At 43.5% G+C, this 17680-nt stretch overlaps 1 protein-coding gene across 5 annotated transcripts in view; it reads right to left on the reverse strand.

Annotated features, from left to right (window-relative positions):
• ASXL1 (ASXL transcriptional regulator 1) overlaps window positions 1–16687 on the reverse strand; it is a 77070-nt gene extending 60383 nt beyond the window's left edge. For 2 of the 5 annotated variants that reach the window (XM_045444911.1, XM_045444909.1), the window contains exons 1-4: window positions 15979–16111; window positions 10138–10220; window positions 9071–9073; window positions 7612–7720 (exon numbers count right to left, since the gene is read on the reverse strand). In XM_045444911.1, the coding sequence (XP_045300867.1) occupies window positions 7612–7720; window positions 9071–9073; window positions 10138–10220; window positions 15979–16035 (252 nt within the window). In that variant the 5' untranslated portion in view covers window positions 16036–16111. Of the gene's footprint in view, window positions 1–7611; window positions 7721–9070; window positions 9074–10137; window positions 10221–15978 lie in introns of all 5 variants that reach the window. The other 3 variants (XM_045444913.1, XM_045444910.1, XM_045444912.1) reach the window with 3 other exon arrangements.
• Window positions 16688–17680: the final 993 nt, after the last annotated feature.

Below are 17680 nucleotides of genomic sequence, written 5' to 3' on the forward strand. Positions count from 1 at the left end.
TGTGAAAGCACATCTAGTCGAACTGAATCAAAAAAGCACCTTCCAGAACAGAAACACAGACCTTTTTTGCTCCCCATTCCTTTCCCGCCTCGTGATGCACAAAGAATTTAAAGATTCTCCCCATTTGAGAACCAACTCATCTAGTCAAAACTTCAAACCTCTTAAGCCTGTCCCCCACGTGTTGATACAAATCTCTCAAATAACCACAAAGGTGACTTGGTTCTATTTACTTAAACTCTCTCGGACTGCTTCCCCATTAGTACAGGAATACAAGTATTTACGTTTCAATGCAAGAGGCCAATGCAAGAAGTATGATGCCTGTCGGCAATACAATTAGCACTCAAATGTCAGTTTCCAGCTTTTCTTCCAGACTTCGCTAAACTAGAAGCAGCTACTTTGTCAGCCTGAACAAGCTCCTCAAAGAACTCTCCCAAAAAGTCTGATCTGAACAACTGAGAGAAGAGATCATACTCCCAGTTTTCATCCTGGCCGACGCAAAGAAAAGTGTGTATTTTCAAACACAGTCCCACGGAAGTCTGGAGCATGCACAATTTCCTCATGTTCCTAGAACCCCAGTGCTTTACAGTCACACTTTAGAAGTATAATTCTTTTGTTTCAAAAATACACATCACTTTAGCAACCCTGAAATTATCATCCTGCCCACCCGCTGAGCGACCACAAAACCGTTCCGGTGGCAGTGCTTTCGAAACCTGTGGTAGCTGACCTTTACCACACTTTATTATTACAGGGCTTTGAACTTCAGGAAGTAGAAGGACAAAAGGTAGTTCATCTCTTAGACATAAAACCAGAGTGTGACCAGGGCTCCAAAAACAATCAAGTTCTCTCTTCTCTCTGAGCTGGCTTGGAATCCTAACAACAGAATACCCCCTGTTCCACAGGCAGATCCAGACATCCCTTGAGAATTACTCAAACAAATAAGGAACCTCTTACCAACTCAGGGGTCAAAGCCTCCATCGAAACCAAACTGCTGCTACTATCAACCAGAGCAAATGGCACTGCTCTACCAACTGGGCCTTCTGTGCAGACCTCCTACAGTTCAGAGTGGAACAAGGCTCGCAATAAAACGGTCTGCCTCCAGTAAATACCAAATGCATCACAAAGGAACAAGAAAAAAAATTATTCCATGCCGACTTACTTTTCACACAAAATAGTCTAGATGCTAGAATGTGAGCACAGGAAGGATCTTGACAGATTTTTTACTCTAGGAAGTTTTCAACAGAGTTCCAGGGTCTGGGAAAGATCCTTAAGTGCCTGGGGCATGGGTGGGGACACTACAACCCACAAGAGACGGAGAAGATGGGCCCTCATGCTTGTTTCAACCAGAGCAGTTTCACAGCCACCTATTTGTATTTTGCAGCTCCATTTCACGACATCAAAGGGTTTTACACCTGAAGTATTTAAACGACCAATCCATTTCAACTCCTGAGTGTTAGAGACAAAGAAGGATAAATGGACATGTTCAGTAAGACCTGAGATGCTTTATACTAGAACCTAGACCTTGACTCCTAGTCTGGTGCTCTTACTGTCACCATGTATCACTTATCCTAGCATAGACAAGAACACCTATGATCAGAAATGCCAATGTAATTAATGCAGAGTGCAGAAATTCAACCAGCCATAACTAAAAATTCACATTCCAAACATGAAATGCTACTTTAGTAAGCAAACAATTATAAGGATTTTCACTAAAGACACTAAAACTGACACTTCAAGAAGTATCAAGGAACTCACAAACTGCTCCAAAAAGATGAAATGACCAAAGGTCAAAAAACCTGTAGAAAAATTCTTTATTCTAAATTGGCATAATGAAAAGAACTTAAACTCAAAAGGTGGGACCCTGGGTTCTACTCCCAACTTGGCCACAAGAATTTGTCACACAGATGTATAATCACGGATAAATTATTTAATTTGTTAGATGCTCTGTTTTCTATCCGCAAAATGAAAATGAACTGGATGATTTGACAGTCTTTTCTACACTAAAATTCTAAGATTCTAAGCATTTAAAAGATCATAGATTTGATAAGACTAACACAGACTATCAAAGACATGGTCTTAAAATGTCACTACCATTTTAAATGAAAGTAGAAATTCTTTTTTGTAACAAGCCAAGACGATCAAAGTTCAAAACTCTAAAAGGAATAATAACATCGTATCTAAAACATACCTAAAATGTTTAAACTGTTTCTAATGGCTCAGTTTCTGCCTTCCGCAATTAAGAGGAACCAGATTATGGCCATTGTCTGGGACAGATTTATTTCTAGTGTCAGCAGATTCTTTCACAGATTTATGTAGAACTGCTCTAAAGAGGGCAAGGGGGAAAAAAAGGTTCTTAGAAGTCGACTTGTTGAGCAAAAGAAAATATAACCCAAAACATGCATATTCTATTATAAAACTGATATAAAAGAAAGGTGAATTACAGGGAGAACTAGATAGCTAAGGTTTTGATGATACCATGATCTACTTTTCATCTAGCCAATGCTTACTAAGTACCTATTATGTGCCAGAGACAGGAGATACCATGAAAACAAATTCGCTGCACTTATACACTAGTACGGAGAGACTAACAATAACCAAGTAACCAAACCAACAAGGTAATTTCTGAAACTGATAGGGCTATGAAACAAACAAAAACCCTCCTAATGTTGTAGCGTTAGATGGGTAGAGATAACTTCACTGAACAGATATTTTTGGATTAAGAACCAAAGGACAAAGGGGTGCCTGGGTAGCTCAGTCAGTTATGTGTCCAACTTCAGCTCAGGTCATGATCTCACAGCTTGTGGGTTTGAGCCCCGCATCGGGCTCTGTGCTGACAGCTCAGAGCCTGAAGCCTGCTTCAGATTCCGTCTCCATCTCTCTCTCTCTGCCCCTCCCATGCTCTCACACTGTCTCTCTCTTTCTCTCTCAAATATAAATAAACAGTAAAAAAACAAAGGACAAGAAGTCACCATAGAGCTTTATAGTAGAAGGGCTAGCAAGTGCAGGGCCCTATGGTGGACACAAGTCTGAGGGGTTGAGAAACAAAGCAAAGACCAGGACGGCTTTAGTGACGACCAAGGGAAAAGTACCAGGACAACACATCACAGAATAGGCAAGAGCCAGACACGATAGTGACATGATGTAATCTGCTTTATATATACTTATTATTTTGAAAGAGAGCACATAAGCATGCATGTGCAAGGGGGCGGGGGACAGAGGGAAAGAGAATCTTAAGCAGGCTCAGCACAGAAGCTGACAAGGGACTCGATCCCACAACCCTGGTTCACGAACTCATCAGAAATCAAGAGTCTGACGCTTAACCAAATGCGCCACCCAGATGCCCTGTGATTTGCATTTTTAAGAGACCACTCTGCTTGCTGTGCATGTATCAAAAGTCAAATCAAAATGTTCTCTGATACTGCCTTTTTTTTTTTTTTTTCAACGTTTATTTATTTTTGGGACAGAGAGAGACAGAGCATGAACGGGGGAGGGGCAGAGAGAGAGGGAGACACAGAATCGGAAACAGGCTCCAGGCTCTGAGCCATCAGCCCAGAGCCTGACGCAGGGTTCGAACTCACGGACCGCGAGATCGTGACCTGGCTGAAGTCAGACGCTTAACCGACTGCGCCACCCAGGCGCCCCTGATACTGCCTTTCAAATGACAGTCTCCATGATTTCACCGTATCTAAGTCTAGGCTTACTTCATTTGTTCTTTCGGTATTTAACAGTAACATAAATAGCTTTGAAACTGCTGTAAGTGTGGAGTTGTACCTGAATATTTTAATTGTAGTTATATAAATAACATTGTGAGGCTGCAATAATCATTGCTCTCTCTTCCTCCATTTGCTTTTCCCTTTCTTTTATTTGCAAACTGTGGATTTTAATGGATGGATACTTCAAGTACGGTCACCTATTTCCTAAAGATGTTTTTTATACTTAAAAAAAAAAAAAATGCTCTACATATTATAAAGATCCAACTGGGCTTGTTAATTGGGTTAAAAGACCCTGAAGGGTAAGCCCTATATCTTACACAAGGTATAATAAAGTGCAAATAGCCCTAAGTAACAAAAGTGATGTATCGATGTGAGAATCATTCCACGAAAAAAAAAAAAAAACAAAACTGAACGATGTTCACGTGACTGCAGTTATGCCTGACAGTAAGTGCTGTGAAGTCCAATATAGGCAACACTCACCAGTGACACAACCACCAAGTCACAAAATCATAGTAGTAGTTCAGCATCAAAGTCCAAAAATGTAGAATACTACAAAGAAGCTCAGAGTGGCTTTATAAGAACAGGGAATCCCAAGTGTAAACAACAGTATGAATCCTACCTCTAACCAATAATGGACACTGACAGCTGACTTCAGGAAAGGCTTAAGGAAAGCAATTCAAATCAAGAATTCAAAACATGGGGCACCTGGGTGGCTCAGTCAGTTGAGCATCCGACTTGGGCTCAGGTCATGATCTCATGGTTTGTGGGTTCGAGCCCCGTGTCAAGCTCTGTGCTGACAGCTCAGAGCCTAGAGTCTGCTTCGGATTCTGGGTCTCCCTCTCTCTGCCCCTCCCCCACTCGCACTGTGTGTGTGTGTGTGTGTCTCTAAAAAAATAAATGAGCATTAAAAAAAAAAAAAAGAATTCAAAGCCTGGATAGATTTCATCTATCCCATCCATATCCCATCCATCCTTGAGGACTAGCTCTGGGGACTGATGTAAACATCTATATATAAAGTGTCAAATGTACCATCACATGACACAAAACTAACTTTTATCAGACAAGAAACCCTGTGGCATACCCAAAAGGACTCCAGCTTATCAGTAAACCTTTGGTAATCATAGATACAGCCACACAAATGTATCCAGAACTGAAAAAAATTCCTGTTTTCCACGAAGTAGCAAAATCACATGGATGGATAGAATTCTGACCTTGACGGCCCCACTAGAAGATATTTCCAAGCAGAGGGCAGAAAATCTAGAAGCCATTCTGCACATGCTTTTTCTTGACACATAAAACTTAGGCAAAGTAAATGGCACAGGATTTCAGAGGTATCACTAGAAATCTTCCAAAGAAAATATGGGAAACGTAATTAAATAAGTTGGGCCTTCCTGTCCCTTATTACAGGCAAGACCCAGACCCATCACTAGTATACCACACATCCCATCACTTCCACCCTCCATTGCTGAGTGGCTCTGTACCACAACCTGGGAACAGTGGACGTGATCTGACAGTGCAAACAAAAAGCTCTGGAAATAACCAAGATTTCTACACTTTTATTAGTCCTTCAAAAATGTATTTAATTCCACAAGACAAGTGACCTGAACTGCTCAAAAATATCAATGCCATAAAGGACAAAACAAGGCAAGGGAACTGTTCTACATTAATAAAGATTAAAGAGACATGTCAACCAACTGAAATGCATGATTCTTGACTGGATAGTGGACTGAAAATATAAGCTATAAAGAATATTTGGGAGGGGCGCCGGGGTGGCTCAGTCGGTTAAGCATCTGACTTCAGCTCAGATCATGATCTCACTACTCGTGGGTTCGAGTCCCACATCAGGCTCTGCGCTGATAGCTCTGGAGCCTGCTCTGGATTCTGTGTCTCCCTCTCTCTCTGCCCCTCCCCTGCTCCTGCTGTCTCCATCTCTCAAAAATAAATAAAATGTTGAAAAAAAATTTTTTAAGTAAAAAAAATAAAAAGAATATTTGGGGAAGTAGGAACAATTTGAATATGGATTACATATTAAATACTACTGTATCAATGTTAGTTTTCTTGAATGTGATAATAAAATTATGGTTATGTAGAATAATGAAGTACCAGTTCTGGCTAATACTTGCAAATAGTTTGGGGGCGGGGGGGGGGGGTAAGGGAAAGGCATGCATATGTAGAGAGGGATAAAGCAAATGTGGTCAAGTTATAAAGACAAAACTCAGTTCTTACCCTCAAGGTGTTCATAGAAAAAGGTATTTCTCCTCCCAATATAGAAATATGCCATCAACATGCATATTTGTTATATATGCAATACAATCATAATTATACATACCTATGTACCATTATGTTATATACAACAATATATAATAGAAAAATGCCATTAACGAGCAATTGAAGATAACCTAAAGAAACACCAAAAAAGCTAGCATTTATTAAGGACTGGTTCTGTAGCAGGGATGCAGACACTACCATAAAGAAGAGTTAAATCTGTCCCAGGTTATAAACCTAGGTTTTGAACTCAGGGCTCTGTCTCTACCAAGGCTCGGTTCCTGACCCTACATTACGCTGCCTCTTAACAAAAAAAAAAAAAAAAAAAAAAAAAAAAAGCCAAAATATTATAAATAATATAGAAAACAGCACAGACATCTGAATATAAAATACATCTGAAATATACATAAAGTATACATAAAGATCAAATATGATAGCAGGTGATGTAACTGGTATTTGCTCAAGTGTTTAATTTGAATTAAAGAAAATAAGTCCATCAAGAAAATAAAACAAGGGGCGCCTGGGTGGCTCAGTCGATTGAGCGTCTGACTTCAGCTCAGGTCACAATCTCACAGCCCGTGAGTTCGAGCCCCACATCTGGCTCATTGCTGTCAGCGCAGAGCCCACTTCTGTCCTCTGTCTCCCTCTCTCTGCCCCTCCCCTGTTCACACTCTCTCAAAAATGAATAAACATTTAAAAAGGAAAGAAAAGGAAACTAAAAGGGAAAAGTCTGTATATAGACTATTGCAATTTATAACCACATTATGGACGCAGTAAAAGGGTCAGCATCAAATTTTCAGCTTCCTCAACAGGTCATCTTATGACTAAATCAGGTCAGCAAACTACAGCCCCAAGCCAAATCTGACCCTCTCATAGTCTTTGAAAATAAAGTTTTATTGGAACACAACCTGTCCATCCCTTTATGAATGGTCTATGGCTGCTCTATTGCTACAATGGCAGAGGTGAAGAACTACGATAGAGACAGTATGATCCCCAAAACCTGAAAGATTTATTATCTGGCGCTTTACAGAAAGTAGGTCAACCCCTGGTTTAAATGATAGCCATATAAGCTAGCCTCCTTAGCGCAGCAGGCAGCATGTCAGTCTCCTAAATGACAGCCATGTATATCACAAGTAATAGGAAAATAATTAGCCTGTTCATTTCAGCTCTATTTAAGCTTTATTATGAACTCTACCTGACTTAACTTCTCTTCCTTTGTAATCAGCGTCACTTAGAAAACACTAATGAGTTTTTGAATTTCCACAAGTATGTTCACACGTCAGTTATTTTCCATAGAGTAGGTCTTATTTTAGCTGCCCGGTAATTTATCTTTCACAATACTATTACAAACAAAACCCTAATTAAAGCACATTTGCAGTTATCCTAACACATACTTATCCCTCCATTGCACACAATCTGCAAAGACATAGACAAAGAAAAGATGAATACAGACAAAATAGCTGATAGGACTAAATAATTCCTAAAACCCTGTTCACCCTAGAACATCTCAAGGTGCCATTTAGCACCAACAGAATCAGAATCACCTGCCTATTAGAAATGTAAATTGATGGGCCTCATATCAGACCTACCAGGTGACTTACACTAAAAGTTTAAGAACAGAGTTGCTATTACTTACCTTGAGTGTGAAAAGGCTGATTCGGCCGGGCAGTTTATAAAATAGCCCCTCTCCTCCTCTTGAATTGGAATGTAGCATGGCATTGAGACATGCAAGAGGGGATGTCCCACTGTGAAAACATACAAGGATGGATGAGGGCTATATAAATCTATATGCCTACTTACTCAAAGATCTAATACCCTCTAACTCGTTCTTAAATCAAGAAGAAAAGAGCAAGAAATATAGCAGAAAAGGACCCATAACAATTCCACTTTGAAAGTAGTAAAACAGCAACGAATGAAGTTCCCATCAATCACACCCGGATAAGACATGTCATGTGATTCCCTTGTTCCACACCTGACACTTCCTTAGTGCCTTTTGACAATACCAACCAAGTTCTCAAGAGACTTAGAAAAAGCACACAATGACTGTTGAAGTTCAACGAGTCTTTTTAAAAAACACATTACCCAGTATTTTTATTAAATTTTAATATTAATTAAAAAGAAATCTGTGTTTCCTTGCCTCTGTATTCCAACCTGTATCATGCTCAGAAGCTGCCACATATTATCAACACAAAGACCACAGAATCAATGCCAGCGTCCAAGAAAATAAGCATACCTTTTCATCCCCAGTTAAATATTTTCTAATAAGCACACAAAAGAAGAATATTTCATTTGCTTTTCCTCTATTCTCAAGGGGAAAGGATGGGTTTTATTCTACATCTACCCAGGAGCAATCACTTAAGTTGGAACATAAAAAGAAAAGGAAGTCAAATGGACTTGGTACCCAACAATGTTCAAACATTAAACCAAGAAAGATAAAAAGGGAAAAAGAATTATTAAGCTATTTCACAGGCCCTGCTACAACAGTTGCTTCCAAAACAATGATAACTGAGTTGGAGGCTACTTACTGAATCTTAAAATAGAACAGCTGTCAAAAACACAGACAAACGTCCATTATTAATACTAACGGAGTGTGGCACCTGCACGTTAGTGCTAGGGTTCACCTGAGCACCTTCTCTTCCCTCTCCCCAGTATGCAGAAAACATATAAAGATCTTAAGTAAAGCCTCTTAAGATTTTTCGGAACCAGAGGCCTTAATTTATGCAGTGTTAAAAATAAATTCTGAGTCTAAAAAAGCCATTAAAAAAAAAAAAACCTATTACTTATTCTGCTTTGGAACACACTGGATGCTAAAAAAAAAAAAAAAAATTCACCAAGAACCAATCTCTAAAAGGAACCTTGTGCAGAATCTGGAGTATCCGGTGGGTGTGCTAGCATCTCTGCTACGAGGGGGCGTGGCATGCCGGCAGAGTCCTTCAGCAGAACAGTGACTCCCACACACTAGACCTCTGTCTACAAATTACAGAGCTGCTCACTCATCACGAGCTACCATGACTGCTTCCCTAATTCCTATAAGAGCAAGGAGCAGAAACAATTTAAGGTTCTCAGTTCCATCTGTCCCAAAGGGACTAATTTACCTTCTATAGGTATAGTGGTCCAACAGCAGTGCAGACGGCAGCATGATGGGAAATAGCCCGTAAAAACAAAAATAAAGCACAATTATAACGCTACACAGTGCACAGGTACTATTTAAATGAATGTGATCTAGGTAATCCTGGTCTTCCCTCCCCACAAACTGTCAACTCGAGAAGATTTGAACTGATGACTGGAAAGTGAGCATCTTTTGACCCTAAAAGGTCAATTTCAAGCAGATAAAGCTGAACCAGCAAAAACGTACGTTGTTTGTTCTGAGTCCCAAGAAGGGACACTGTGTTGTGCTCTCCTCTTTCATTTAAATTAAAAACAAAACAAACAAACAATCAAAAAAACAGGTTGGGGTGAGAGTGAAGAGAGAAAAGGATTAAAGACAGCTGCTGATTTGCATGCCTGCGACTCCTCTGGTTTCTAACTTGTTGCTGCTTTAGGAAAACTACATCACAGGAGACTAAAATCAAGGTCACTCTAAAATTTAGTATATTCCCTACGATAAATGGCTAGAATCAGTAGGGAGGAAAAAAAGGTCAGTGGCTGTTACAGTGATGAGACCACCCTTCTTTGATCCTAAAATAAAGGACTTCAGAGATATAGAAAGAAGGGCAGAAAAATACAGAAGGGAAAAAAAGAAGGAAGTTTTAAACAAGACAGAGCCTATCAGGGTCTGCCCCTTCTCTATTACTAAAATGCGCAATAGAGAATACAAAAGAAAATGTGCAGACTCCTTACACAAAGAACACATTCCGTGTCAAGATTTAAAGAAGAACAAGAAGAATAGGGAAACTGCTGCATCTCTAATGAAAACAAATGGATGTTCACCCACTCTCACCCTCCACTCAGAGGAGACACAGCCTGGGAGATAGTTCCATACCACGCCAGGCGTGGGGCAGGAGGGGGGGAGGAGGCATATGTGCACTTACTCATGTCCCTATGTATCTACAGAAAGACACAAGTCCTATGAAATCGTCATGCTGAGCAGCAAGAACAATACATTATTTAAGAAATGTTGGCTGCTACTGTTAAAAAAAAAAAAAAAAAGAACAATACAAACCTCATTTCCTTTAGTCCTTCTGCTTCTATGACCTGCAGAATCTGTTTTGGTGTCATTGGAGCATCTGAGTAGTTTTCTAGTACCTGAAGAAGAAATACAAATGTTCTGATTTCAGTGTGTAATTTCCATTTATATCCATCAGTCTGTATCACTGGCTACAGTTCTGCTGTGAGATACCACTGCTGACAATTTGGTCCCTCCATAGTTAAAACTGCTTCAGGAACCAAATTACGTATATATCTATCTAGTTGCTAAAAGTCACTGAAATTAGCATAAACAGTCTAATTCTTAATTCTAAAAACACACATCTTCTTAGCATACATGCTCTGGTACGTGGGTGGGGCCTCAGCAACCCTGGTTACCGCCTAACCTCACGTTGTTCACATGACTAAACCACAGAATATGTAGGGCTATACAATAAATGACAAGACAGAAATGCATTCAGATTTTCTTTCCCAAGGAAGTCTGTTTAGTAGCCGTATTTTTTTTTATTTAAAAAAAATTTTTTTTTAATGATTATTTATTTCTGAGACAGAGAGAGACAGAGCATGAGCAGGAAAGGGGCAGAGAGAGAGAGGGAGACACAGAATGTGAAGCAGGCTCCAGGCTCTGAGCTGTCAGCACAGAGCCCGACGCGGGGCTCGAACTCACGGAGTGTGAGATCATGACCTGAGCCGAAGTCGGCCGCTTAACCGACTGAGCCACCCAGGCGCCCCTAGTAGCCGTATTTTTAAGTGATGGTTTTTGCCACTGTGTTGTGAAATCCTGGTGTTAACTGCCACGGTACATTTTGCCATTTGGCAACATGATGCTCTGATTCCGCATGATGGGGGCAGGCAAAGCAATGGGAAACTGAGCATCCCATTTACGTTGGCATCATCTGCAACAGGGTCGTGGCAGCAGTTTCTTAGTGAGCAACCGCATCTCTCTCACATGAAGGTGCAGGGAAGTTCTGGAAATGCTGTCCTTCTCGGGGAGAAAAAAGAGGCTGCCAGTAGCTTTGTACTGTCTCTACCAGTAGCTGCTGAGGTAACTCCAAACCACACCAATACCTTGCAGTCACTGTAACAACTGTAACAACTAAGTACTACTTTGTCTCAAATAAAACCAAGCAGTCTGACAGGACTGTTGCTAAAGGTTCTCCCTATGGAAGAACATGAGCCCCTAGCACTAATGGAAGTAAGTCATGCTTTGGAGAAGCAGGTGCTGAAATAAAGCCCCTATTTACCATGGTCCCATTGTTAACCTCTCTTTTCAATTTTTACATTCTCTTCGGGTAGCATTAGCACCTCTGGTAGCTTCAACTACTACCTATATTCTGCTAACTCCCAAATATTTACCTCTGGCCTGGGTTTCTCCCCCAGCTTCTGACTCAAACATTCAGGTCTGAACTGACATTCCCCCCTTGATCATCTGTTCTAATCTAACTGGCAACTCCAATTAATCGTGCCTCTTCCTCCATATCTCTGCCCTTGATTGACAACCTGTCTGCTCACCTAATGCAGAAACCTAGGCAGCACTCCTACTCTCGCCTGTCCCCCAGTTCCTTCCCTGACCCGATACACAGGCCCTTCACTAATACTCCCATAACCAGCCCCGCTTTCTTCAAATGCATTCTTCCTTCTCTGCCATCCTTCACTTAACAAATACACGAAATATTTACTTGTGCCAGGGACAATTCTAGGAATTCAACATAAACAAGACCAAATCCCAGCTACCTGCTATAGTCTGAGGTCAACCCCACAAAACAAATCTGCCCTCATCACTTTCCCACCTTAAACTCCTTCAAAAGCAACCTAATCATATACAGGAAAAGCTGAAGCTTCTGAAGAGTTCACCACCTCACTGGAAAAGTACAGGCTGCATAGAACCAGACGGACCTGGATTCAAATTCTTGCCTGCTAAACTTGGGCACCTTATCTACCCAACTTGAGCCTAAATTCCCTCACTTGTGATGGAAGGATACTGATGTCTTCCTGTAAGAGTTGTTAAACAGATTAGAGATAATGGAAGTAAGTGCCTATGGTGCCTGGCACACGAGGTCCTCAGAATCCGGTGCCTGCCTGTCTCTCTACCTCACTGCCAAACTGATAATCCACAAGCTTCACGTTCCAACAACTGTGTGTAGTTCTACCCAATTCCCACACTCTCCACCCTGTGCACAAGCACACGTGCGAGCGCACACACACGACTGCTATTTCTTGTCACTAGCTCCTGCTAACATCATCTGTGATGGCCCTAACTTCCGCTCACCCTTCAAGATTCAGTTTGGAAAGCACCTTCCTCCAGGAAGCCTTCTCTGATCCCTGCCAAGCAGAGTTAAATGCCTGCTTTCAGTGTCCTCCTAGTCCACAACACATAATTTACCTTCCAAAGTAGGGCACTTGTGAGTGAAAGAGAGAAAGTAGTCATAATTATGCCTGGACAATAAGCATGAACCAGGATGTCTGTTTATCATTTGTACATTTACAATGGCACTTAGCAAGTAGTAAAATGCTACTCATGGGTCTAGACCTTCTCCACTCCCAGAAGACCATAAGCTCCCCAAGGGCAAACCTTATTCACCTCTGTATTCTAAGAACCTGACTAAGAGCCAAGTTAAGCAGTGCTGACTTGAACAAATCCACAACAAACCCTGGTTACAAGCTACTAATGCTCACTGCCACAGGTATCACTTCTTTGATACTAAATGTGAGTTGAGCTAGTCAATTTCTGTACCATAATTTTTTTTAAAAAGAAGCATGACTCTGAAAAATCAGTTACCAATTATTTAAGCAACAGTCAGGATGAGCCTGAGAATCTGAGAGAAAACAAAATCTCTAAAAGGAAGTTACATCAAAAGATACAAAGTATTCACTTTTATTATAATTGTATATGCCTCCAGCTTTTAGTACAAGAACAATTCAGCAGTGTTCTATTCCTAGTCTCTTTCTAGCACACTTAAAAAAAAAAAAAGTATCTCTTCTCCTACTTCAAAGAGAAAAAAAAATGTTTGATGTAAGAATGGTCAGTCATGAATCAAAGTGAAAGATAAAGCGTACAATGAAGAGTGTCTCAAAGCCAGGGAGAATCCATTTAAGGACATTCAATTTAAAGGGAAATCCCCTTGGCTATTTCTCCCAAACAAATTGTTCCTAACAAGCAAGAGGATTTACACTATCCAACCGTCTAAAGTCTACCTCTTGTATCTAGAAAAGACAATACTACAGAATGTTTCAAAGAGGAGTATCTACTTCTCAACAACATTACTAACATCTGCAAAAATCAATCTCTTGAGGTATACTACCCTACTGAACTTCTCCAGGAGTCTCTTCTTTCCTACCCAAATAGTTTTTAAAAGAGTTCCCAGTATCACTCTAGCCACGAATCTAATCAAGGTCAGGAGCAATATGAAACCGCCCCAAAGCAAGTGCCTCTGATTGCCATGGCAAGCAGTCCAAATTCACCTGTCCAAAGAGTAGATTTAATCAACCTCCCTACCCTTACAGCTGTCTCTAGTCAAGATGCTCTCTGTCCAGCATAAGCTCTCACAAACTCTCTAGCACTCCAGGTTGCAAAAATTTTCTTTACGTGGGGAGAGAACGCTAAAAAGTTACCCCTCACCCACCAAGTGGTCCCATCCAAAGGGATAGAAAATTCTAACAGAAAAACAATACAGATATGCACAATTATGCACCATGTTTCCAAAAGTCCTCTTTCACATGTTCAAGGGCACTACAAAGTAACTCCCATTCATATTATTCTTTAACGAAGAGCCATAAAACAAAAAGAGAACAAAAAGAGAAAGAACTTGGATAATCTGGCATGCGGTTGAGCCAATGGTAAAACAGAAGCAGCAATCTGGATACTGGAGTTCAGATCACATCACAGTTAAGTTCAAGAACCTAAAGAGGCTTAACAGAAGAGTGGACCCCAAGTTCCTGAAGTCTTTCATCTAGTAAGAGCCAACAGAGCTTTGAGACAAACTTTAAAATTCCATCAGAACATAAATAACACAGGATTTAAAGGTACTTTCACCTACCTCTAACAAGTAACTCTGGCAAGCAAATTTCCTCTTGGTGCCCAGAGTCATAAACACCTACATAACAGGGACTCGGAGGAGAATTCCAATGAACACCCAAGAGTCAACCTCGAGGAGAAAGACAGCAAGCACATCCTTTGGCTCTCCCCGACTCTCCTTCAGGCCTAAATTTGTTTCCAAGTGAAGCAACACTGGAGAAATCCTAAAATTTCCAAGAGATCTCAAAGCCAGCCACAGCTTTCAATTTTGACCGAATCAAAAAAATATTTAGGAACTTCAAAATCTCCAATTTTCACATGCCAAACCAAAACAAATTAACTGAAGCATGAAACTTGAGCACACAAACAACTGCTATTTCTGTTCACTGGGCAACAAGTGCCTGGGGAAGACAACCAGGAACACCAGTGAAAACTCTCTTATAAGCCCAACAGCTTTAGTTCTTGTAAGTCAGTAACCAAGTTTCATTCGCCCCAGGTAAGAAAAAGGCGTACCTACCACAGACCTGTAACAACACTCAACACACAGCCATCTCTGTCTGCACAACAGCTTTGAGGCAGGAACCTCACTTCCCAAAATAAAGCAAAAGACTACAAGATGAAGCTTCATTCACCATTAAAAAGTCAATTATAGTAATTACGTATCAACTACAGGGTGCCAAGAGGAATGTATGCTATCCACACTAAAACCCTGCTATGTGACACTTGAGGAAGTGACATCTCTGGGAGAAGTATGAACTATTACTATTGTCATCCGCAAGATTTTATGAGAACACGTCTCACAGTATCTCAGCTTTGTGGGTGCAATTCCAAAAGGAAGGTATTTCACTTACAAGTCCTCTGACGCTGTGAAAAAACTCACAACCCTCCTCACCAGGCAGCTTCCAACACTCAAATTACTCTCTCCTTTGCTAAGTTCTCAGCGAGCAGTATCTTCAAACAGAGGTACTTGGTCTTTGTCCAACACTTCGTGTCTACATGCACCAGTACGCTAAGGAGTGGACTCACACATACATTCTTTGCAAAGTAGAGGCACTCTGTGCACAGTGCCTATCTAGCTCCAGTCTGGCTTAGGAAGTAAAACACTCTAGTCAGCGTTTCTCAAAGTGTGGTCCGGGGCCACCTGCATTACAGGCAACACAGGAACCTGGTTAAAATGAAGACTCTACTCCGGAACCTCGGACTCAGAGGATCTTAAGTAGGGCCCTAGGACGAGCATTCCTAAAAACCTCCCAGATGTCCAAGACGCTAAAGTTTGAGAACCACTACTCAAGGTTCCAGCAGGGAGTAAGCACTTGCTTCCCTCCACACACCTGGTTTAGATTGGGAAGGCTCAAAATGCCACTCGCGTCCTCAAAATTGGGGGTGTTTTCCCACCCCTGGAGTCAAACGCACCACCCCATTGCCCACCAGGAAGCGAGGGAGGAGCTTCCGACCCTTCCCGGAAACCTAACTCCCCCGAGAGCGTAAACGAAGCTTCCCCAGACCCCCAGACGCTGCCAAATAGTGGGGGAGGGGAGGGAGGGGAGGCTGGGGCCCCGCCGCCCAGAGGGGGAGGAGTCGGCCTGCCAGCTCGCCCCTCCGCAGGAATTTAAGGGGTGGGGGGAGCCGCAGAAAAAGGCGCCACATCCAACCGGCGGGGGACCTCTCCCCACCCAACGCCGGGCGGTGGGGGTGGGGGGAGGGGGTCCCGTTCCTAGAGAATTGGTGGCCCCGCCCCCTCCTGCAGTGGGCAGGGCTTCGCCCCTCCCCCTCCCGGTGGAGGGGGCTCGGCGAGCCCACCCCCCACGTCCCCCACTGAACCCCCTCGGCGACCCGCCTCACCAGGCGCGCGGCCTCGGCCCACGTGCGCTCCTTCTTCCTCTTCTGTTTGTCCTTCATCCTCCTCCTCCCCGGCGGCGGCGGCGGCGGCGGCTCCACGCGGGACCTCCGGGCGGGGCGGGTGGCGGCGGCGCGGGGCTGGGGCACCGACGGCGGCGGGGGGCGCGTGGCGGCGGCGGCGCGCGAGGACTCGGGTGCGGCCGGGCAGAGGGGGCGGGCGTGCGGGGACCGGCTGGCGCGAGACCCGGCGCGAGGGCGACGATGGGGGAGGGGTGGCGGCGGCTCCACGCGCCCGCGCTGCGTCAGTCGCCCACGGCGGCGGCGGCGGCGGCGGCAGCAGCGGCGGCGGCGGCGGCAGCCCCGCGATCGCTAAGGAATGCGGCGGCTCCGCATAACCACGGGGTCAGAGGTCACGGCTCCAGCCTCCGCTTTCCCGCTCTGCTGAGGGGCCGAGACAGGACTGCCGGCGGGGCGGGAAAGCGAGACGCGGCTTTCCCTTCGGCGCCCGGGTGTGTGCGTGTCTGCCGTGGGTGTGTGTGTGTGTGAGTGTGTGTGAAGAGTGAGGAGGGGGAGTGTGGGGTTTTTTTTTTTTTTTTGAACAAAAACAAACCGAAAAGGCGGCTGGGAATTGTAGTCCCGACTGCCTCTCTGGCCTCCCCGGCTCCGGAAGAATATGGCTGCATGAAGCGCTTGGACCACACTTCCCGGCGTACCTCTCGCGGCCCGTCTTTTCCGCCCTCCCCTCCCTTCCTCCGCCTCGCGCAAACCTCGGTAAAGAAGGGGGACGGGCAGTCGTTCGGGGAAGAGACTGGGCGGAGTCTCGCGAGGTGCGGGAACTGGATGCGAGCCTGAGGCATTCTGGGAGGCAATGCTGGGAAGGGGCGGTGGCTGGGCTCCCCTGCCACACTTAACCCCTTCGGCGCTTCTCGCCTCCGGGCCCCCGGGCGGTTAAGGGTGAGGATGGAGAACTGGTAGCTCGACTCCCAGGGCCCACTTTATGCCTCTCCCCGCCTAAACGGTTCTCACTGACACTTCAAAAAGATGACAAGGGGCAGGACTTTCCCTTTTGGTCCTTCCCTGAATGACTCACTGCCGCATAATAATGAGACAATGAGACACTCATACCAGTAAAACGGTTATTCCACGCTTGATGGACCTAAGCAGTTCCCCATTTCCTCCTCTGCTCTCATGCCCCTAATGCCGCTATGTGTTTGCAGAAGCTATATTTGCAGAAGCTGCACCCGCAGCCTAGAATGTTACCACTTGGTGAACTTCGTGATAATGAGGGGTAAAGAACTTGGACTTTGGGGCCATACTGACCGCAATGCACTTGAGGCCTTCTTAGAGGCAGTACCCTGGAGAGAACACAGACCCTGGAGTCAAAAGTAGACACTCCTACGCTGGAACTCTGGCTAGGTCACTCCCTGGGTATCGACCTAAAAGTAGGGGCGCAACCTCTCTGAGCTTCAAATTTTCTAATCTACAACATTAGTCTAATAATACCTCAGAGCACTATTGGGATTAAAATGAGCATAAAACACATGGCAGTTGGGAAGAAGGTATGAAGGGAGACTTCCATGTAATTTGATTCCTAGCATAGAGCAAGTGTTTAATAATTAGTACACGCTGAGAGACAGTGGGCAATGTATGTAGCCTCTCTGAGCCTTGGTTGCTGAATATGAGATGAAATTTGGTTCAGAGTGCC

This window comes from Leopardus geoffroyi, chromosome A3 (assembly GCF_018350155.1).
Source record: "Leopardus geoffroyi isolate Oge1 chromosome A3, O.geoffroyi_Oge1_pat1.0, whole genome shotgun sequence".
Classification (NCBI taxonomy): domain Eukaryota; kingdom Metazoa; phylum Chordata; class Mammalia; order Carnivora; family Felidae; genus Leopardus; species Leopardus geoffroyi.